This window comes from Pelecanus crispus, chromosome 3 (assembly GCF_030463565.1).
Source record: "Pelecanus crispus isolate bPelCri1 chromosome 3, bPelCri1.pri, whole genome shotgun sequence".
Classification (NCBI taxonomy): Eukaryota; Metazoa; Chordata; class Aves; order Pelecaniformes; family Pelecanidae; genus Pelecanus; species Pelecanus crispus.
Genome location: NC_134645.1, coordinates 80,745,398 through 80,768,568, shown reverse-complemented (window position 1 = coordinate 80,768,568; position 23,171 = coordinate 80,745,398). Strand labels below are relative to the sequence as shown.

At 46.3% G+C, this 23,171-nt stretch overlaps 1 protein-coding gene across 7 annotated transcripts in view; it reads left to right on the top strand.

Moving 5' to 3' along the window:
- FOXO3 (forkhead box O3) overlaps nucleotides 1–23,171 on the top strand; it is a 272,533-nt gene that overhangs the window by 93,642 nt on the left and 155,720 nt on the right. For 5 of the 7 annotated variants that reach the window (XM_075706825.1, XM_075706827.1, XM_075706830.1 and 2 more), the window contains one exon: nucleotides 2,257–2,292. The exons of 1 other annotated variant lie outside the window; for it this stretch is intronic. Coding sequence is in view for 1 of the 6 variants with exons in the window: in XM_075706831.1 (XP_075562946.1) it covers nucleotides 2,257–2,481 (225 nt within the window). In the remaining 5 variants the exon portion in view is untranslated. Of the gene's footprint in view, nucleotides 1–2,256; nucleotides 6,467–23,171 lie in introns of those variants that run through there. One more of the 7 variants, XM_075706831.1, reaches the window with a different exon arrangement.

The window sequence follows — 23,171 nt, the reverse complement described above, 5'->3', positions numbered from 1 at the left end:
CTATTATGGACTTTAATGGGGTAATTTGAAGGCAGGCAGGTTAAGACCTTGATCTACTTCTTTTCATTTTTTAATCCATTTGCAAAGTCCATGTAAACAGAGCTGTGAAAATGGAGCGTGGTTTGGTTCTGCTATGAGCAAATTCCACCTTAGTTGTGCATCTGTCTCCTAAACGTTGGCACTGTCTGAAGGACGGGTGTCCTCAGGAAGAGATATCGGGCAGTGCCACTTCCACAAATGATGCTCATCATCATCTGTCCTCCAGTTTTTTCTCTTGTCACTTTGTTTCATAGTATAATATTTTACATACAATTTTAATTTAAACGTTAAACACTACTCTGGTACTTCATTGGGAGTTTCTGTACTTGCTTACTTTTAATAGCTCCATTCAAAGTCAGCAAGACTTCTCACACATGCTGAAGTTAAGCCTGCGCTCAGCGCAACTGGTGGCTGCATGGGAGCGAGCCAGCTTTCTGGGCTGCAGCGCGTGGGACCTGAGCCTTGCCTCCGGACGAGGTTGTGCTTTGGAAAGTCACGCGCTTCCAGCCCCCTCAGTGCTAAGGCTTTAAGGAGAAGTAAAGAAAAGCTGCATACAAGCCACTAGCCAGGTTTTACTGGGAGCTACCAGGCCTGTCTGGGTATGTTCTGCTGACCTTGTTACGGCCATCAGGACACACTTACCAAATGGAGTCATTGCCAGGCAGTCACATTAACGAACGGCTAGCGTTAATTTGCCCTTTGAAAATGGAGAAATCAATATGTTGATCCAGTTGGAAATCCCTTTATTCACGAAACAGTCTACCCCAAACCCTTCCACATAATTAAGGCTAAAGCCAAATTTTGTTTGGGTGAAATGCGCAATCTGTCTGCTCCCTAAGCTGTGCTGAATGAAGTTCTCCCCTAATGGTGCAGGGAGCAGCTGTCATGCTGTTGCTCTAATAACCATGAGACAAAATGATTAAATTTCCATCAGTCATTTAGCATTATCAGAATAGGTCATTTTAATAAAATGTTATCATAGGATCAGTGCCTGGCACCTTAGAAAGGAGAGGGGCAGTGACAGTCATCTCATGACAGCCTTTGAGTGATCCCCCTTGCAAGAGATGCTGGTGCAGATTAATCCAGCAGTCTCCCTAAGTCCACCATTTTTCATGAGGGTGCCTGATACCAAGATCTTTTGAGAGTAAAGACATTAATCAACTCAAATGGCTTTTTGGTTTCAGCAAGTGTCCCATTGTTCTTGCACTATATAAAGAAATCACCAATCATTCATCTCGGGGAAAATCCTCAACAGGTTGTAAGTGGTGTGGGGGACTAAGCCCTGGTTTCAGAAGCCGTTTCAGAGCCAGAAGTTACATGCCCAGCAATGCAGATGGCTACCAAGTGGGGTTTCTGAAGATGTGAAAGGATTTCATGGGAATGTTTAAATGTACATGCTTTCCAAAACCATACTTGCTGCCTGCCTGTATCTTTAGACTATGAGTACCTTTAAAAACCTGGCCCCTTGGCCCCCTTGGTTGAAATGTTCATCTGTTTTCAGTGTTTTACCTACTTACCATGTGCCTTCGTAGTCATCTTTGTGCTGCATCCAAGGTGTCATTCCGGTGTCTTTCCCTCTGCAGAGAAGTTTCATGGCTACAAAATAAGCTGGACCCTCACCCTGTTTTTAAAGCTGGTGAACCCTGTCTGTTGATGGTGTGTCGTACAAGCAGGAAAATGGAGACCTCCAAAGTCCAAACCGAAATTTGTGGCTCCTTGCTGCTTCTCTTGAGCAGCCTCCTTTGGCTGTCCTTCAGGGGTGGTGGGTTGATGTCAAACGCTGACAGAAGATTTGTCCAGCCTTTTGGTGATGTTGAGAAAGGGTGATCATGAAAAATGGAGAAAAGCTGGAGGATCCTTCCGTGCTTCACCTGGAAATACGCTTAACAAATAGACGACGCAGTGGGTTTCTGTAAATCAGACTTGGCCATTGTTTTTCTTTGGAGAAAGGGTTTTTTCTTTCCTGCTTGGGAGCAGCTAAGCCAGCAAAGAAGCACACTCAAACCTTGGCAAGGGAGAAGCATTTTCAGGCAGGGTCACGGTGCAACTTACTCCTTGCTATAAGTTTGAAGCTTCTGGGTGCCAGCAAATCAAAATTGCTTGTCAATGTAAGCTGTTGTTGGGTTTGGAGGTTTGCTTGCTTGCCTTTTTTGTTGTGTTTTTTTCCTACATGCAGCAATCTCACTATCTTTTCTTCTTTTTCTTCTTCCTCTCCAGGCCCTCAAACTGACACGAGATGTAGAGAGAGAACCCTTTGCCAAATCTGCTGTCAGCAAGTGGACAGTGATACTGTTTACAGCTTATGACCTTTGTGAACCCTGCGTTATTTTCCTAACGAAGCAGACTGTTAATAGGCCCCTTACTGGAGTGAAGATCCTCTTTTTTTCTTTTTTTTTTTTTCTTTTTTTTTCCTCTTTTTTTGGGGAATTGAACTCATTCTGAAGTATGCAAAATCTTCCTTTTCTGGGATGGCCAGGCACCTGCTGTGGAGACAATGTTCAGCACCATCCCGCTGAGAACACACTGTGTAGCCTTTACAGTAGTTACTTGTCAATGAGTATGTGGTGTTTCAATATATTAATGGTTTAGGGGATGTTTTAAGTTGGCTTTTCTCTTTGGAGGTTTTCCCTGTCTGCCCACCCTCCCCCCTACAACCTCCAGTTTGATTTCCTTAGATTTTTGACCATTTTTGCTTTCTCTCCCTGGGGAATCTGAAGTACTGCGCATGCGCAAGGAAATGATCATAACCCAACACTGCTCAGACGTCAGGGTTTTCTGAATATACAGCGTTTGTTATACCGATCAACTGGCTGAATTCCAGAGAGAGGTGATGTGTGTGGTCTGTTTGTTTGTTGGGTTGGTTTTTTTGTTTCTTTCTTAAGTCTTTCCTGAAATTTAATGGTACACCCCTGTTTTCTCTAAGCGTCAAACCAGGGTTGATTGCAAAACAAGGGAAGCCGACGAGCTTGCCTCTTGGCTCTTGAGGACGGACTGACAGCGGGTGCCGTTGCCCACACATGCACGGAGGCAGGAGCCTGTTTGCTGCCCGCCGGAGCGGGCTCCCCTCCAGCCTTATGTTAGCAGGGCTGCCCCTACTGCTGCAGCGAGCTGGTAAGGAGTTGTAAGCTGAGCTGCCAGACAAGTTGAACATAGCCACCTGTAAAGATGCGTTTGAAAAAGTGAAAATGAGGGGAAATAACACCACTTCGCAGAAAAGCTAAGTGTAGAGGCTGGGCATCGGCAGGTGACTTGCAGTGGCAACACCAGGAGTTGAGGCACAGGTCGTTGCAGGGTGTGTTACTGCATCAGCGATCCTTTTGTTTGTTTGTTTTGGACATATCCTTGATTATTTTTTCCTTCTCATTAGGTATAATCCATTGTGGCAGAAGAAGCAGGAGAGGGAATGGCAAGGTGACAGTATCATACAAATGGCTTTTCATATGAGCATAGATTGTAACAGGAGAACTGACACTGAAACACAAGGCAGTTTTATATATTTTGCTTCTAAGATTTTCTTTTGTAAAATGAATAATAATAATAATAATAATGAATAAAAGGTATGGTGCTGTATAGATCCTCTCTATAATCTGGAAATTTGATTACTTTTTATTAGTATCTTGGGGGGGGGAATACAAAAAAGAGGGGAAGACACCAGTGGTACATAGGAACTTGGTATGAAGAGGTTCTGAATAGGACAGTGTATACATAATTCTCCAAAGCGATATATGAAGTTTTTTTTTCTTCGCATAAAAGCATTGATGCATATAAATATATAAATATATTTTATTATGTACAGAAATGGATCATTATGCATGGATGTTAGGAAAACAAACTAGCCTTTTAACCCAAAGTCTCAGTGCATGACTTCCCACCGACCCGTGTCCCATGCAATGTGGAGTGACTCCCTCTTGCCACTGCCACCGCACACGCACACGCACAGTCACGCACGCACACACGCACGCACGCACACACACACATACACATGCATTCGTGGGCCCTTCCTCGCTCCTTACTTTCCAGGTCCCTGAGGTGATATTGGTGAAACAACAGCTCCTAGTGTGATGGAAGTTTTGTTTTTGTATTATAGCCCCCACACTGTTCTCTCGTAAAAATGCACTTCTTGGTTTCTTCCCGCAGTTATGACTGTGTAGACTCTGTGCAGTTGTGGTTACCGTAGCCCTGTAGCATATCAACTCTTCCAAGCAGCCAAGGGTTTATCATTTGCCTTTTAAAAAAAAATTTTTTCTTTTTACACTGAGGTGGTCTATTTGTCAGCGTGGGGACTAGTTTATTACATTTATTGGAGTTAGCTGATGCTTATTGCCCATCTTTGTCAGCAGCCAGCTACCCAGGATGCTCATGTGGCACAGTGGTCACCTGGGCTAGAGGTCGCTTTGCTTATCAGAGTCCAGTTGCATGTACCTTTTACCAAAATTGGTCAAGAGCTTTATCACTAGCCTCCTCTGAGCGTGTAGCATTAGCTCGCAGCTTCCCGGTACACCTTGAAATGCGAGTGTATGATGAAGGACTTCTCCTCCACTGCTCCTTTCCCTGAGGGTCCTCCACAGCTGCTGCCCTGTGGCTGGGCTTGTCCCGCTGCCCTGCGGTTTCGGCTGCCAGAAGAGCTCACTCATTGGCTCCCTGTGCTGGGGCACAGCATTTGGCCCCTGCAGGGATGAGCCTCCAGTGAGACCCAGGGTGCCTGCCCAAAGACCGCCAACCAGGTCACTGACAGCACCAGTAAGGCCTGACTTGATGGTATGGCCAAGGTGACCAAATCCATAATTTTTTTTTTTTTGCTTGGTACGGATTCAGTTCTTGTCAAAGGCAAGGGAAGGCCCATTAGCTTAAACCAAATGGGGGCAACTTCTGCTCTGCTACGGCAGCCTAGCCCCCTTGAGTTCAACGGAGCTAGCTCCTGCTGGCAGAAATGAGAGAGAAAACTATGGTCCGCTCTGTTGAGAAAATGGAGAAAACCCACTTGATTTAGAGACAGCCTGTCAATGGCAGAGAATTATTATTTTTTTTAAAAAAAGGAAAACATTAGCAGCTGAAAGGCTTAACCTGCCTCCCAGCAATGTCAAGGAAAGCATTTCCATTGGCGTGGCTGGGACACCTTGGGCCCCTGCTTTGGAGGACATCCCAGCGCTCGCTGAAGAGGGTTGGACTTGGCCAACCTCTTTGGTTTGGTTTGGTTTCTGTTGCTCATTTTGGGGGCCAAAATTTTTAGACGAAGTGCCTGGTGTCAGGCACCGAACATTGGAGACTCCACTGTGGTCTCGGGGGGCGAGCTGCTCTGTCCTTGTTGCTTCTCGAAGGAGGGAGAGGTGCTAGGTCCCCGCAGGCCCAGGGGAAGGTCACCACCCTCTACACCTGCTGAGGTGCCCAGCAAATGCCCTCCTTCTCCAGAGATGCTAAATAAATCTCACTGAATTCAAAGGGCCGCTTATTTAGGTGTCACAATACAGACTTGAATGGCTGATTTTGGGAACCTACCTTTTGAAAACTTGGCCTTTAAGTCTTTGAACATGTTTATACCTAGAAGTTTTCCTTCTGAAACCATGTAAAACAGATAAAAGTCTAGAAAAATTACATAGGTATCGTTTAAACACTTGGTCTAAGCAAAAAATCTAAAAGGGTGACATTTATGCAGTTCCTAGTCGTAGGTTTGGGGCTTGATTTAATGATTTTGTGAAAAAATTTGAGAATAATCGGATAGTTGACCAGACCTGCTTAACTCCAGAAATTTTTGTGCCACCACTTCAAAAAGTTACCTTTTAGGTCATGTATTTCTCTAAAATTATGTCATTGCTTGGCAATCGGTGTCCTGTAAGTGTTTCTAGTACACGATATACCTTAGGAATTGCCAACAGATGCGAAGGGGGACCAGATACATTTTGTTACTATGGGTTGGAAAAAATGGATTGTACATTTGGCTTCACATGTTTAACTTTTTTTTTAAAAAAGTTGCATGATTGGAAAAAATATGTATACAGTATCTGTAAAACTGTTTTATCTGTTTTTGTTTCAAGCCATGTAAATTGGAAGAATATTAAATCCACAGCCTTATTGCGCATGGCCGTCTTTACATACCGAAGAGCTGAACAGTTTATACTTTTCATTTGGGCTATCTTGTACTTTCATTTGAAAGCAGACACTCTCATGTTGCAGTCTTACTGAGGATTTTATATTTTAAAAAAAGAAAAAGATGCTGCCCTGGAGGAATATACTACCTTACTACACAGAGGTTGGAAGGAAGTTTGTTTTGGAGCAAAACCTGCCCCTTTCCAAACGAAGTAGAGATGCAGTGCTTACTCCACTTGGTGTTAGTAGATATTGCCTTGTGTATTCCATTTTAAATTGTAATCTAGTTTGTAAAAGAGGTGGTGACGCATGTAAATAAAGCATAATGGATCTCTACATTGCACATTTGCCTTCGCTCTGTTTCATTGTGTCGTGGCCGGACATCTAGATGCAGGACCTGGAAAAGGGGTGACTTTGAGCAATGGGTGAAACCGGCTGGCGGGGGGTTTGGGGCTGGGGAGGGGGCCTGACGCTGCATCTGCTGGAGTCTGTAAACGCGTATTTACATGGGCCTCTGCACTTCAACCCTTCAGCCAAGCCAGCATAGTTTTCATAGTGATCAAATAACCCCCAATGGGATCATTTACTGGTGCTAAAAACCACAAAGCTCACTTGATTTTGGGGGGGGGGGGGGAGCGGGGGGGGGTGTTTGTCCCCTGGGACAGCAACATCACCCTCCAGCTGCAGCCCAGCTCGCCCATCCTGGAAGACAACCAGCCCAACTGCAAATCGGTCAGGAGAAGAGTTACAACCCCCATGGGCTTGGCCGGGTTTCAAACTGTCTTTGAAAAATGCCTGGAGTACTTGAAACCACCCATTTGGGATTTGGGATAAGAAAACCAGCAGCCTGACTGAGCAGAAAGTTATACCAAGGGCTCTGGCAAAGGCACAGGAGAACGTGCTGAGAAACATGAGACGTCGACAAAAAACTCTTCTCCCACCCTGACGGGAAGCCAGAGATGTATATGGTTTTTTGGAGTCGTTTTTCAAGACCAAATGATATTTTCAAGAAAGAGAAGCCTTTACACGCAGCAGGGAGGAGTTTTACATGGCTCCGGGGGGATGACCGCCGTGTCGTCCGTGCAAAGCCCACAGGAGCGTTGTGCTGAAGTACTGCAGGATAAAGAGCAGCTCAGGGATACCCCTTGTTTAACATAGCAAGAGCTATTCAGGCTTTGTCCTAACTAGAGATGGCCTGAAATATTGCAAGATCCAGTCAGAAAATAATCTTTGGCTGGGATGAAGTGCGCTTTAGCATCCCCAGAGTGAGAGAGCGCTTGTCCTGCAGCCATTACAGCTTCTCCTTGGAGCTGTTTTGCTGAGTTCTCTGAAGGCTTCTCCAGCAGCAATCTGGCAGCGAAGGACCCGTGTCCTCCTCCTCGTTGGCATCGCCCCACTGGTATTTAGGACAACAAATGAGAGCGTTTGGCCGGGTGAGGTGCCAGGTGGAAGAGCCTCAGCTTTGAGCTGAATTTAGGCAGGGGCAGCAGCAGCGACGATGAGCTGATCAAATCCTGTGAGAGTTTTGTGCTGAACTTACTTGGTTGTGTTGTGCAATGCCTTAGCTGTGACCTTCAGTTCACCCACCCTTGGAATAGATCATTCTTATCTTTCAGACTACTTTCAAAGTAAGTCCAAACATTTTAAACTTCTCCAAGTTGTCCCAGAAGACAAAAGGCTTTTCGAGCTGCTGCTGAGACTGGTGAGGCAACTGAGAGCTATTTTGGGAGCTCCCCACCACATATGCTGAGTTGCGAGTTTGACCAGACCGGGGAAAACAGTGTTTTACAGCTCTTGTTTGGCTACTGCTGCCAAGGAAGTTAGTGGTGCTTTCATGAAGATTGAGATAAGCAAATCTGGGAGGCTACCTCTTTTTCTGGTGGAGTCATCGTGACTGCTATCTCCTGTTCAAAAGGAGGACTTCTTGGGTGAAGTGGAGCCCAAGCCAGATGAAGTAGATACCGCTCTCGTTGGCGCACAGATTCATCCGGCTGCCAGCAACTTCTGCAGTGTCTCATCGCTTCTCTGTTTGCCTGACCCAGCCCACAGAGCTGTTTTTCCCACTGGCTTTGCCTGTGGAATTTTTTTAAATGAATAATTAAAATGCTTTTATCATGTAAACACAAAACATAGAAAATTCCATTAGAACAACAACCCAAAAAAATTAAGCTCTTTTTTTTTTTACTGCTGTTTAAATCTTTAGCAAACTTTGGAATTCTTTGACAAAAATCAGAAACTCCAGTTCGGATTTTTTATTTTTGCACTTGGATTTTCTTTTCATAGTAATGACACCAGTAGTTTTGCATGTGCCACAACATTTACTTATTAGAACAAAGCGTCTCCTGCTATTATTGTTTGATGCTTTGATGACATACCAAGGAACCAATTTAATCTAGAAAACAAGATAAAATGTCTCGATTCAGTAGGAACAATTGGCCTAAATGAGGGTAACTGTTGTAACATTCTTTTAATGTTACATTATGCCACGCAGGTTTAAAGATACCTATATCCTATGAATGACGTGGTGAAATGGGGGGAAAACAGTAAAAATATATGACATCTCATAAAAATCTTTCCAACTTTCAAGACAAATAACCTGATCAGGATTCCCTCCACCACCAGTTTTCACTCTTTTTTAGGTGATACCTTAAAACTTTGGTTTTGCTGAAATCCCAAGCATAAGGCAATTCCCAACTGCTGCCTTTCCCCGGGGATTAGCGTTGCGGCGGTGCTGCCCTGCTTCGCACACCCTGATGGGCATTGAGGCTGCTGCCAGCTCCCGTGGTGTGTGACACTGCATGGATGTCAGGCTTCAGCTCTGTTTCACGCCCTGGGGGCCACTGTAAGCCCTGGAAGACGCCACGGCTGGTGCAGCAAGGTGCCAAGGCAGGAGGATGGGGAGGATGTCAGTGGGAGCAAAGCATGCCAGATGCCAGCACCCTGCTCTGGTATTCATGTGTCGCACGAGACCTCTGAAGCTTCATCTGTTGCATGGACAATGGATCCTTCTTCTGCTTGTAAACACCTTGGAAAAGGACAGCATCGGTTAGAAAGTGCTAATTAAGAAATATGGGTGTAGTCTTACCTCTGACCTCCAAAGCAAAAGAAGGACACCGTGCATTGACACGGCCACCTCGGAGGTCCTCCCTGAGGAGCAGCAGAGGATGCTGCTCCTGACACCTTCCCCTCCAGAAGGGCAAGGTCCAGCCTTTCCAAACCTCTGCTGTCAATGACAGGCCTGGTGTCTGGGCAGCCTCTCAAGTCGCATTTGTTGTTTTCAGTAGAAAATTCATTCTTCACCAGCACTTTGTTTTAAATCTCTATAGGCTCCTCTTACTTAAGGCTATCCAGGCTTGTACACCATTAACTTGTTCATGGATGAATGTCCTGGAGAAAAGTCAGTGCTTAGGAAGTAATTCATAAGAGACAAAATAAAAAAAACCCAACTTAGTCCTTTTACTCATTAAATGAAACCCATTGTCATTCACACTTCTCTTAAGAGTCATACTTGCAATATCAAACTGCATTCTCAACCTCAGTGTGCATCTGTTAAGCAAAATTTATGGCGAGGCTGTCTCATTTATACAGAAGTTTTTGCTACGCACTGTCACTCAGCCTAGCAGACTCCTATGGAAAAGCCGCAATTTAAGTCAAAACTACTGTGCCTGAGCAGTTATAAAATTATAGTGGCTTTCAGAGCTAGGAAATATCAAAGTCTATTCCTGGGGAAGGCATCTACCTTCAGGTGTCTGCTCTGAAGCTTCTGCTTCTAGGACTACAGCTAGAAGGAGGAGGTAGCACAGGGGAAGGTCAGGTGTGGAGGTACAGGGGGTCTTCACTTTGCAGTCGAGTTGTGCTTGCTCTGCAGTCCAGGCAAGGTGGGCTACCTTGTTTTCACCAAAGGGTCAGTGCAAACTAGCTTACCACAGAGTGAGAGCAGGTACATAGGAAGTTACTCTGGAGTAGCTAATACAGGTAAACACAAAGCCTCATTTCCCTTTCTCTCTCTCATCCATAGCTAGCACTTCAGGGTGAGCCTGTTTCACTCTGTTTTTCACTAGAGGATGTCAAGGTGTCAAGTTGTCTGCAGAAAGTGCCCTGAATTGCTGGGTCTTGGGGGACTCGGCTGAGACTCTGTCGATACATTTCCTGCCTCTTCAAGCTCCTGCCTGAATAGCTTTGCTTTTCCACAGTCTCTTCACCTTACCTCACCAAAGCTTTGTTCCCTTCTTGAGAAAAGGCCTTAGGGACGATGACATGATGTTGCAGTTAGCAGGAGCCCCTCGCGGTTTGGTTTTCCCTCACAAATGCATGTGTGAGGAGCGGGGGGGTGCCTCCCACCTTACCTATGTCATGGACCATGCCTCCGAGTGGGCTTCTCTGTGTGTGCAGAGAAAATGTCAAGAGATGTGAGCATACAGAAACAGCAAATAAGGCGGCATGTGAAAAGGGCCTAAGAAAATACTACCCTTTAAATTATACGTTGCCTTGGGGGCACCTGAACCATTCCTTCATGCCCTTCATTCATTCAATCCACATCTGAAGTCACCAGTGTTTCCCATTGCTATCAGCAATGGTCTTCCTAACTTGATCCCCATGAGCCTTTCTTTGAAAAAAGCCTTTTTTTCTTTTTATTTTTTTCATTCTCTGACTTTTTACATTCTCTGTTTTTCTAAGGCCAGGTATTAAAACGTTTGTGGGATGAGTAATGTCAGTTGTGGATATGATTATTTTTAATGATTTTTGTATACAAGTAAGAAGCCCAGGTAGCACAATTATCTGGCAAGAGCTCGTGCCAGTACAAGTCACTCTATTCCAGCTGCGCCAGGAAGAAACTCTCTTTTTTTTGCTGCTTCAACCTACATCTGAGTCTGAAGACACGGTATGCTGGTGCAGCTATGTCAGCCACCTTTTCCTAACACAGACTAAACCTTGAACATTGCTTCACGCGGAATAGCAAGTTTGCAGCCAACGTGAACTGCTGGCTGTATTCAAAGGTCTGCTAAGGTCAGGAGATGTGGAGCTGAGAGTAAGTACAAATGGTTTGTGGACGACTTACCAGGTATGGCTGCTCAAAGGGACATGAGCACACCACTTCAGAGCAAACCACTACAGCCAAAGGAATAAAAAAAAAATGAAAGCCTTGCTCTTTTTAAAAGTGTCTCTCTTTGTTCATGCTCTGCCGCATCTTTCTGTGAGAAATGGATATTGTGAAGTAGCGTCGTACAGCCTAGATGCAGCCTAGAACAACCATCTACGGAGTCGGCCGTGGCGCCTGCCCTCCGGCAGTGCTGGCACTTGTGACCTGTAATACTTCCCCGGGCCGTAATCTGCAAAATAAAATTGACAAACTCTGATTCTCTCTATTTCAGCGAGACAAGAATCCTGCTAACTTTACCTCTTGAAGGTTAACAGAACTTGAACATTTTATGCCGATCACCTCATCCATAAGCTAACAAAAGGCTTATCTGTTTCTTTTCCACTATAATTGACAGTCCTCTGTAGATGCATGTTCAGCATTTCAAGCCTAACTTAAAGGTCAAATTTATCATACAGGCAGATTGGATGAGCTCATGGTTGAGGAAAGACCTTCTAAAGGATGACTTGTCTGACATATCTGTACACAGACACACAGAGCCCACACACATTTCTTTTTGGTCTAGCCTTGTCTCAGACATCACCTGTGTGCCAAGAGTCTCAGGACAAAGCTGTACTAGAAATGTTAAAGGTGGGTTGAATTTGGCACCTGGAATATAAGATAAGAATAAGGGTCTGAACAAAGGAGATGGATTCAGAAATGGATAGAGCAGAATTTCATTCTTCTGACCCTTCTTATCTGAAATCTCAATCACGCCAAACTGCTGAAGTACCTTGTTTGCATTTAAGCAGTTTACTCCCAAATTTTGTGTATCCGGGCATGGGTACGTGCCACACCAGTGAAAGCGTACAGACCCCTACATCTCACTGCACACCGCTGTGTTCAGCACAGGCCCTGCAACAGCTGATAATGGTACCTGAAACAAGCCCTGGGCACCCTCGTACCCCCCACATGGGACAGTCATCCACAAACGATGGCCTGTCACACCACGCACCCTGGGCGTGTGCTAAGCCGTGCTCAGAGCACAGCTCCCGGTGCAAGCATTACACGTGCTCGGCTTCCTCGCACAAAATCAATGTATGAAACTCAAAATGTAAGGAAACTGTGGGTACAGCTGAAAGTGTAAACTGAGTAGGGGAGGTGGATAAGTTCCCCCAATTAAAATCAGGATCTTCAGCAGCATCCTCTCTGCCCTATTTGGTAGGGCATTACAGGATGCAGACTCTTCTGCTGGGAAATGCTGATCAGCTACAAATCCCTTTCCCCTGGCGATTTCTCTGCTGTATCCCACAGGCTTTTTGGCCGAGTGTCAGTTTTCAGTCTCTGCCCCCTCCTCCTGGCAGAACCACAGGTGGTGGCCATAGAAGAGGAATTTGGAGGTAGAAACCAGTTCTCCACCAGACACTTCAACAACTCTCAGCTCTTGCATGCGTGTTTCCAAAGCAGGATCTGCACGCTACCTCCCCTTCCACCTGTCCCATCCTCCTGTGAGCTTAATCTCGTGCCACACTTGTCCCCTACTCCCCATGCCACCTGCCCCACCCAGCCTCAGTTGGATGCCCATGGCCATGGGGGCCTGAAGACCCAAAAGTTGGCAGCAGCCTCTGACTGCGGGTGTGTCAGCCAGCCCAGCAGCTGGAGGACATGCACCCCATACCCTAAGCAAGGCCCTCGTGCAGAACAAGGAGTGCCACCATATGCCACCATGAGGAACTGGGAGAGAAAATCAACCAGACGAAATTCAGAAGACAGAAGTGCACAGCACTGTGCTAAGGAAGGAGAGATCAGCTACATGTATGTCAAGTGGGGTGCAAGCAAGCAGCACTGGAAAAAAAGGTGGTGTGGGCAATAACGAGCAAGAAACTGCCGAGCTCCTGCTGTGGTGTTGTGGCACTGGGGCAGTCCTGGACGCTGGAGCCGGTCTGAAGAAGAGTGACAAGAATGAGCGGAGTCAGCAAGAATGGGGACCTATGGGAGAAGGCTGATTTTATTTGTTAGAACAGGTCGAGAGGGGACACAAGCTGCCCTTAACATAGAAGACTACTAAAAAAACCCCTTCCTGCCCACTAAGGAGAGGACATAGCTGTATTTCATCTGCAGCAAATGTAGGTTATGTTCTAGCTATGAGGGTAATTAACACATTTCCTAGAGCTGTGGACTTTTCTTCATTAAGGGTGTTTTTGGGAGCAAAATGTTTGCCTTGATTTTCATTGGCCCTGCCTCAGAGCAAGCGGATGATCTCCTGAGGTCCCTTCTAACTTCATCCTCCTACGACTTGCCTTAAAGAGTTAAAATAGCTTTAAAAACAAAATAAAACAAAAACCGCAGAGGCTTCTGCCCTTTCCTACCTGAGGCACAGGTCTCTACATAGAGTTGCAAATTGTTATCTTTTCCCCTGGTTTGTGCGTAACAGGTATTGGGTAATGTTGTCCCAGTATGTTGACACATGAGCCAGAGTGTGCGCCAGACTCCAGAGAGGTATTGATGTAGTGCAGCTGCCTGCTACAAGGCTGGTGTTTGGTTTCCTTCTGCTTTCTAGCATCTCCCTTTGGCCCCGGAGAAGCTGCACGTTGTCCCAATTTGTTCTCCTGGCACATCTCACTACAAACAGAGGTCGCTCTCTGCTGTTCCTGGTGAGACTGGAAGCTCTGAGAAGATGCCCTACCCTGTAGTTTTCCTTTTCCTGACAAAAACCAGCACAGAAAGTGTTCCTCTTGGGGCACCACATGCTCCAGCGTCTGTCAGCCCCTCTCGTGGCTGGAAGTCTGCAAACCTGAAGGTCCAGAAGTATAAATACAGGTGAAAAGGCAGATGTTCCTGCAGTGGGTTGGGTTTGTTTCAGAGGTGGCCAGCTTCCCCTGCTGAGGGCATGTGTTGGCCCTCCCAGCAGGGAGGATGGGCTGGACCAGGAGAAGATTTACAAGCAGCAAAGCCCTACCAACCGTGAGCAGTAGGGCAAGCGCAGGCAGGGATGCCAGAAGGCACAGTGGGGAGAAGACAGCTTTGGGTGAGCACTTGCTTATCAGAAAACCCAGGCCCTGGAGAAAGATGCAGCCTGAAGCCATTTGGGGTGGTCACATCTCTGCTGCCAGGCCACCAAGGCATCTGTGAGGGCATTGCTCTGGGTCAAGAGGAGCCAGACAGCCCATCCCGGCAACTGTGGGCAAAGCTCAGGCATCCGAGCCAGTGCATGACGGGGCTGTGCCAAAGGACAGCAGGTATGCTCGTGGTGGGATCAGCCTCCTCTCCTGCCGGCAAAGAGCGGCTGCTGCCTCCTTGCCCAGCAATGGGGCCAGCAGTAAACCCCCCCAACAGGGTCCCGGCATAGTCAGCCAGTAAATTGTACGGGACTTGGGCTCTCAGACAGAAAAAACAAACCACTGCTTTTCAATGTTTACATTAGATGTTTATTTTACACTTCATTTCACAATCCGTTTCTCTTCTCCCTTTGCCATGAGTTGATTTATGGTGCCGCAGATCTTATCTGCCTGCCCCGCCCAGAGCACAGACTTGGAGAAAAACCTGCCAGGGGTCTCTCCTTGTCATTGTTGCTGTTTTGTCTACAACTGACCTTACCTATGAGTTAAACTAGAGCAGTTTCTGCCAAATTGTGATAAATTAGTCTCTTGCTCCCTTGTGCTTGAGGGGTGGGCAGCTCAAGGTCTCTGAAGAAAACAAGAGCAAACAAGCATGGTGCAAAGGGCTGCCCTGAGCTTCCCTCTGGCTGACTTCTCCCCTGGCTGGACCAGCGGGTGTTGAGGACTCCTGGCACGCCATGGGACCACGGACCCTGTGCCCCATCTGCTGTGCCCCCCCAATGACAAGACACCGTACCTGGCCGCGGGGCAAGTCCCTGGGCTGTGGGGATAGTCAGTGACCACAGGAGACGGCTGGTCCCTTCCCACCCTGCACCATAAGGGACTGTCAGGGACTGCTGGGATTAACCCGGATTACTTTAAGCTGCGCCAGGGGAGGTTAGGTTGGAAATTAGGAAAAATTTCTTTACGGAAAGGGTGGTCAAGAATTGGAACAGGCTGCCCAGAGAGGTGGTGGAGTCACCATCCCTGGAAGTGTTCAAAAAATGGGTAGATGTTGCACTTCGGGACATGGTTTAGTCTAGTCTACCCTTGACTGGTTTAGAGTAGACTTGGTAGTGTAGGTTAATGGTTGGACTAGATCTTAAAGGTCTTTTCCAACCTAAACGATTCTATGATTCTATACTTGCTCCATGGTACATTTAAATTTTTATTTTTATGTTGCGATGTCTTAGCGGCATTTGGGGAGGTGGTTTAGCTTCACCGGTTTAATCAAGGTCTTTCCGCCATAGTTGAACATGTGAAAAAGATGTGCCGCGTTTTACTGAGAGAGTAAGAGATCTGATCTGAAGATCTGGTGGGAAATCCCTGAGTAAAACTTGGCCTTCCTTGCTGGCCGCGTGCTTTGGAGGAGAATGATCCATCACTTCCTTGTACAGAGCTGGGTGCTCCCTGTGAATAACTGGACCCGACTTAAAAGCAGAAGGAAGTCTATTTAAGAAAACAGAGGTGTGGTAATGACACTATCGTGCTTTATGTGCGTTGTGTAATCTGTGATGTGCATGGCTCCTGATGAGCCTGCTCCCCAGTCACAGCTAAATCACTCCCTGAAAACAACAATAAAATCCTAATAAGTTGGCTGGCTAGAGAAGTTTGTTCCTTTTTCCCAGGAAAATGATATTCACCACAAACGAATGTGTATTTTTGTGGACTGAATGCTCATGTGACAGACATGGTGGCTTGCATGAATCAAACCAAAAGTTTTGAAAGAAGAGAATGTCAACCTCTCCAGTTTTCCTTATCACTGCTAATTGCCCTGACGATGCATTTGTTTCCCATAGTTTCACATAGAGGGCATTGAAAACCTATGGTTACCGAAATTAGTATCTAAATAAATGTCTCCCCACAAACTTGTTTAGCAATTTACACCTTTCAAATTGCAGTTGTGCCAAGTGGGGGGGTTTAATGTTAAGAAATTGCTTTCATGTTCAACTTGATGCAAACTAGAGTCTAGAAGAAGGGAATTGGTTTGGCAATACATATTTTTTCACCTCTAGCTCACTGGTCCAAATTTAGCCCATTCCTGCACTGGTAAAAGTTCTTAAAGGCAATATGAAAATACCTGCTATTTCTTCCTTTCCTACAAAAACTACAAGTACTTTTATTTAACTATGGAATGATTCTTTCTTATCTCTAACAATTCTGAAGGCATTGAAGAATGATGCTGGAAACAAGAGAAATGAAATGGTCAGGAAAGTATGAACTACTCTGCTTTTGTGCATGTGGGAATTAAATACTTAAAAGGAAGATCTGCTACATTTCACCATTTTCTGTGTCAATAACACCTCCAAACAGTACATTAAAGAATAATAAGCTAACACTGTGAGTATAAAAATTGACCCTAGATTAGCCAAAATTATATCTCATAAGCCCCAAACCTAAACCATTTGCATCAATACAGTGAAGCTAGGGGAAGGTCTGAGAGGTTCTTTTCCTCTAACTGAAACTGCACTTTTTAGAAAAGGCAGCAAGGCTAACGCTGCTCAGCCTGGCATGGAGACATTCCTAAGGGCTTGTAAGAAAGTCAAAGGTGGAACCGAAAAGCTGAGGGGTGGCAGCACTAGTGAGGGTGAGGATGGTTTCTGCAGGATGATCAGGAGGTTCATTTCGTAAGAGAGAAACCTTCTCCCCAGGTAATTTTTCATAGCTAGCAACCATGCCTTGCAGTTTCTGTCTTGCAACAGAAGTTGTAAGTGGAGATTTTGTCTCCCTACCTGACCTGTCCACCCTGCAAGAGGGCCATGAAGCCTCAGGGGAAAACCCAGCCCCTGGGGACTCCTGCAGACGCCTCCCTCCCCACCTCTTGTCCCCCACAGACCATGGTTGATGGGGCTGCAGAAGGGGGAGTGGCTGCTGAGGGTGGGTCAAAGACCAGGTAGCCGGAGAAATGGCAGCAGGACTTGCCTGGGCTGGAGTCCCCCAGGCATGGACGAGCGGTGGGAGCTCCCAGAACTTGGTCCTGAGCTCAGCTGGGCACCCTGACATTGCAGAGGTGCTGTGGGTACCCCGGCATTGCAGCATCACCATGGACAGCCCAGCACTGCAGGGGTGCCGTGGGTACCCTGATGTTGCAGAGGTGCTGGGGGTATTCTGACATTGCAGAGATGCCAAAGGTGCCCTGGCTTTGCAGAGGTGCTGTGCGTGCCCCAAAAGCCGCCTGTAATTTCTTGCGCCCGGTGTAAACTCTGCCCAAGAGGCATTTGCAGAACACAGGCTTCCGCCTCGCAAGCCTGCCTTCATGTGGAGCAAAAGCAGAGAGGTCATCTCCCTCACCTCCTGCCAGCCTCGCCTGCCCTCCAAACTCCAAATCCCAAGGGGAAGGATTTCACTGGTGTTTTGCAATATCCTTCCTCTGTCTGTTTTTGCCGACCCTGTTTCACAGCCTGTTGGCTAAGATCAAGTATAGTATCTGAAGGACGCCCCGGTCCCATCCTCCTCTGTTCCTCAGGAAGGAACAAAGGGAGATGCAGACAGTTTTGAAAACACTTGTTTACATTATTTTGTAATTTCTTGGGAATCGTAAATGAAGTAGGGCAGCCCTTGAACTGAAAATAACCTGAGGAAAGCAGTTAGTAAAGGGATTGTCAATATATGCAGTGAGGACTGAAACATGGCAAACATAACTCTACTCTGAAGAATGGAGATAGAGCTGCTGGGCTCTGGGTTTCTTTTGTTTGGAAGTCAAATTTAGTGCTGAGTGAGAATGTACAGCTCCCAGTTCCTGAACAGTTTCACTCCTGAAGCCCTGCTCCTTGCAGTAGGCTCTGTAGGTTTGGGTCTCTGCAGTTTTTTGCACAAAAATTCTGGCAATTCGTGAGGAACGGTTTGCCAGCACTTCATTCCCCCACATCTCCCGAGAATGCAGTATAGGATTAAGGCAAATCTACGATATCTCCTTGGAGCAGTTTGCACTTAGCAATGTGGTATGTGTAATATTTATAGAGGTAAACCTTCCCCTAAATGTATGTGCTTGACGTAGCTTGGCATGAGCACAGGGCTGTGCCACCCTCGCCGTAGGAAGGTGCCCGGTGTGACAGCGACAGGGCAGCCAGCAGCCGTGTCCCAGGGAAGGGCAGCTCCGTGCTAGGTCGGCACCTCAGGGCTCTGCCACGGGGCGAGCCGTGAGAGCTACAGACCACGGGCATGCAGACCAGATGTCACGGAGCAAACCGCTGGCATAAAAAGAGCTCTTGCTCTTTATTCGGCATTCCAGAAATGGCCTATGATACTGGGAAGGGATGGATCAGAGATCTGTGGAGCACTACTTTTTCTTGCTGATTGCAGGGGACTGCATTAATAGGGCTGCTGAATGTTGAGAAGGGATGCTGTAGTGAGAGAAGCCAACCGATATGATAAGGCATGTATTTTTGTGTCATATTTCAAGCCATTTAATAGCATTGGGTGGGGGTGGGGTGGACAGCAGCAAAAGCTGGGTAAAAAGATGTCCTTTATGTTAAAGGAACCTACTTGAACTCACTGTCCTGTAGTTTAAATGAGAAAGTGGGTTAAATTAGTTCTGATAAAGCACTAACTGGATGAATTATGTTCACAGCCAGGAAAAGTGCAAATCTCTATCACAATTCTGCCCATGCAGCCTTTTGGGTTTGGGGTGGGTTTTTTATGACCCCCTGTAGGACTGTACTTGAGGCCTTTCCCAAATAATAGCACCAATTGTAAGAAACTGCGTGAGGATTCTGCATTACTGCTAAACCAGGGACAGGGATGCCAAACTTGCTTTCATTGTGGATGGTTTGATTAACCTTTTATTGAGTCCGCGAAAGCCTATTGAACCGACTCAGGTGCCTTTTCTGTGTTTCAAAGACCTGAGGTGGTTTTTTTATCCAGTCCCTCCCCTTTTCCTCAGAGCACAGAAAGCCTGCAATTACAGGCAGCTTTCAAGGCTGGCAGCTTTCGCTAACAGCCAGGACTTGTTGGGGTGCAGAGTGGAGGAGCTGAATTGCACTTGGACCAGAATGAAAGCCATTTCAAATGGTGCCACTCAGCCCCCCGGGGCTGCGATCTCCTTAATTTCTGGATGTACATGCTCAGAGGCCAGGATTTGGTCTTGGAGCAGGTGTAGCCCATCATTCAGGTTGCAATCGGCTGCTCCTCTGCCATGGGGAACAACTCCCCAGTGAACCTACGCAGCGCCATGTCCTCTGCCGGCATCCCTGACCCCTCTGGTCATGCCTCCTCATGCAAACCAGTGTCGTGGTTTAACCCCAGTTGACAACTAAGCACCACACAGCCGCTCACTCACTGTTCCCCCCCTAGGTGGGATGGAGCAGAGAACTGGGGGAAAAAAAAGTAAAACCCGTGGGTTGAGATAAAGACAGTTTAGTAGGACAGCAGAGGAAGAGAAAATAATAATAATGATAAAAGAATATACAAAACAAGTGATGTACAATGCAATTGCTCACCACCTCCTGACCAATGCCCAGCCTCTCCCCGAGCAGCGATCACTGCCCCCTGGCCAACTCTCCCCAGTTTATATACTGAGCATGACGTCATATGGTATGGAATAGCCCTTTGGGTCAGCTGTCCTGGCTCCCAGCTTCTTGTGCACCTGGCAGAGCATGGGAAGCTGAAAACGTCCTTGACTAGCATAAGCAGTACTTAGCAACAACTAAAACATCAGTGTGTTATCAACATTATTCTCATGCTAAGTCCAAAACACAGCACTATGCCTGCTACTGGGAAGAAAATTAACTCTATCCCAGCTGAAACCAGGACACCCAGGAAAGGGTAATGTTTGCATGAAAACTGACAGGAAGTGGGTGATCACAGATTTCCTCATGTCCTACCATGCTTGACGAAAACCAGCGTCTATACAGGGAGCGTCTGACCTTATACAACTTGTTTCTGTAGAAAACCAAGCTTGAACAAATCCTGAGCTGACCTGAATGCCTTTGCAGAACATGAAATTTCTTGTCTCTTTTTCCCTGGAGCTCTTCAGAGGGGATCTGGGTCTTTCCATGGCCTTTTTCAAGCACCAAAGCCTTACCTGCAGCGCTTGAGTATGCTTGCAACCTGGTGTTTTTCATCAAGAGGCTATAGCAGCATTAGCATGTGGCGACATCTGGGTGAAGAGCATACAAAGGGCATTGCTGATGGAAAGGGGAAAAGCATCATGTATGAGCTCTGGTCTTTTTGGTGAAACTCAGGGCCTTCCATTAGAGGACGGTTACTTGTTCCTAAAATTTTACTGTGATGAAGCGGCTCCTTTTTGTAGGACTCACCACCCTGCTCTGATGTACCTGGCTCTACATTTAAACCTAGGTGTCCTGGTGGGTGCTTCAAGGTGTCAGATTTGCCTCTAGAAGGGATCTGCCTCTGGCACCGCAGGCAGCTCTGCCCCCTCAGCCTACAATTTAGGTAGTTAGCTAATTTTTACAACACTGCAGCATGTTTGTGGAGGGAGGGGGATGTTTTCCTCCTTGCAGAGGTGATTCTAGGGCTTTCTGCAGCACGAGGGCTGGCAGCTTTTTGTCTTGGCTCACAGGGTCGTTAATGTTGTTAACCATCATAAAATTATTGAACCCTTTCCTAATATCAGTTGACTTTGGACTTGAGAGCCAGTGCTACCCTTTACACTTTAGCATTTCACAAAGACTTTAAATGTTGGCAGTGAGAATTGGGTATGAACTAATCTGGGCAGCAAGTTACAGCTGCAGCGTTGCTTCACTTAAGATTTTCCACGTGTTGATTTCGGGATCAGAAGCTCTATGTAGCTCTACCGTATGTATGTGTGAGAGTTCATTTTTTCCCCTGCCCTTGTTGTGACTGAGCTTGAAAAATTAGTTCCTCTGAAAGCCAGTCTCTCTTAGGTTATGCTAAAGTGAACTTTTCTTTCCAGACAAGTGGAGTACTGGGCTAAAATTAATCTTTATGATTCAATCTTTCAACTTGCAGCCACTTCTCTCCCTTTGCATGAGGCTGAGGTGACACAAGGTAGAGACCATTTCCTCCAAAGAAAAAGCAAAAAGTTCTTCTAAGAAGGTCTGAAATACCCATAGCCTGAAAGCTCCTTCAGGAATGTAATTTACAGTGTATGTTTGGGGTGGGGTGGGGGGGCAGATATCAGGTAGGTTGTATCCCATACATTTTTATCTGTGCAACATGCATGTCCCTTTCTATGATCCTTCACCCAGAACTGTATTTTAATATTAGAACTGAAGACATGTATTTAATTGTTGTGGTGCCTATAAGAAACTACAGGCTCCTCTGAAGTCCTCTGAAACTGTGAAGTGTTTCACAATGTACGAAGAGGTAATTTGCATTGACAACCAATATGCTAATTATTGTGTCAACACTTACTGTTTGGCATGTTTCTTGGCTTCTTGTCCCAGGGTGTACAGCCACTTATGGTCCCAGTTTGTCTGCGAGATGTCAGATATGCCTTGGCTCTACGACAGTCATAGGACTTGTTAAAAGAGATGCAAACTGAAGATGAAGAAGACCGGCACAGTTTGTACTGTCTTATCCAGTCTAGCTTCAGTCTGTCAGGGCATGTCAATTAAATCAGATGAAGAAATTAGGGAGTTTTTGTCTAGCCGGTAAGTTAAATAAATATTGATTAAAATAAAATGATTGTTAAACACATGAGTCAAAATAACTACCATGCCAATCCATATGGTTTATATAATGTCAAGTGGTGTTGGAATACAAGTGTCAAATACGGGCCCAAAGATGTTCTCCTTCTTTATTTTATTTATTTCAAAGATGGTTGTGCCCTGAGTCAGGGACCAGGAATAGCCGTGCCAGGCGCTGCGCTACCTCAGAACAAAAAGATGAACTTTGCCTCTTGGCTGCTTCTGCAGCCTGACGGCTCTTTGGGACACGAGCGTGATGCACATGGGAGGAGCATGAGAAACAAGCGGACGGTATGGCTTTTAATGTCGTGGCTCCCAACATGAAACAGTATAAACACAGGATGCATGCAATGTGTGACTGCAGAATAGTTGGCCCCAGAGTTTCTGCCATGTAATACTCTGTGACGGGGCCGAGCGCCATCCAGAAGGAGATCAGTTGAAATGGTCCTGGGAGCTTGAAGAAAGCAACCAGAAAACACTGGCTGTCTCTGTTAGACCTGTTAGTTCTTAATTGCTCCGTGGTAACTAATAACTAAGCCGCGTAGGAAGAATTATAATGCAAACTTGGATTGTGCTTCCAGTCTTTTTAAAGTGCTTGCTTTAGGGGCTAATGTATACGTGCGAGGCATGGGGAAGGCTGGTGAAGTGGAAAGGTGCTGTGGGATGGGATAAGTAGTTATACGAGGAAAATGTATCTCTCTGCTCTCCCTCAGTGTCCCCAGATATATGAAAACATAGTGCAGGCAAAAGGGACGGGTACGCGCCTGAGAGCTCTTTGCTTTCCAGGTGTTCACAGCACAAAGGAGAGTGGCTGGACCTCCTGCGGTTGCCCAAATGGCCACTGCAAACTTTCTGGCAGATAACTTTGCTTCCTATTGTTTCCCTCTCACCTGGGAAAAAGGCTTCTTTTCCAGCCAGCTGCTAACCCAGTAGCAGGCAACCAAGTTTGACACCCCACTGGGCTCCAAGATGCTTACCAAATCCTGTTACTCGTCCCCACAGCAACAAAATGGCTCTTAAACCCATCCTGTACACGTCCCCGGGACACGTGTCTGCTGCGGATCCCGATCATGGTGGGCCAGGGGCTGGTGGTGGGTTGGGCAATGCTGCGTTAGTCATGTACCCTCTCCAGGTTTGCTCCTCACCTTCAGCACAAGGAAAATAGTTCTATTCTCTCTCTATTGCAAAGATAAAAAAGCAAAAGCTAGGAAAGGTTTATGATCTATTTATATTCACAAATAATTTTCAGACAAAATTTTTTTA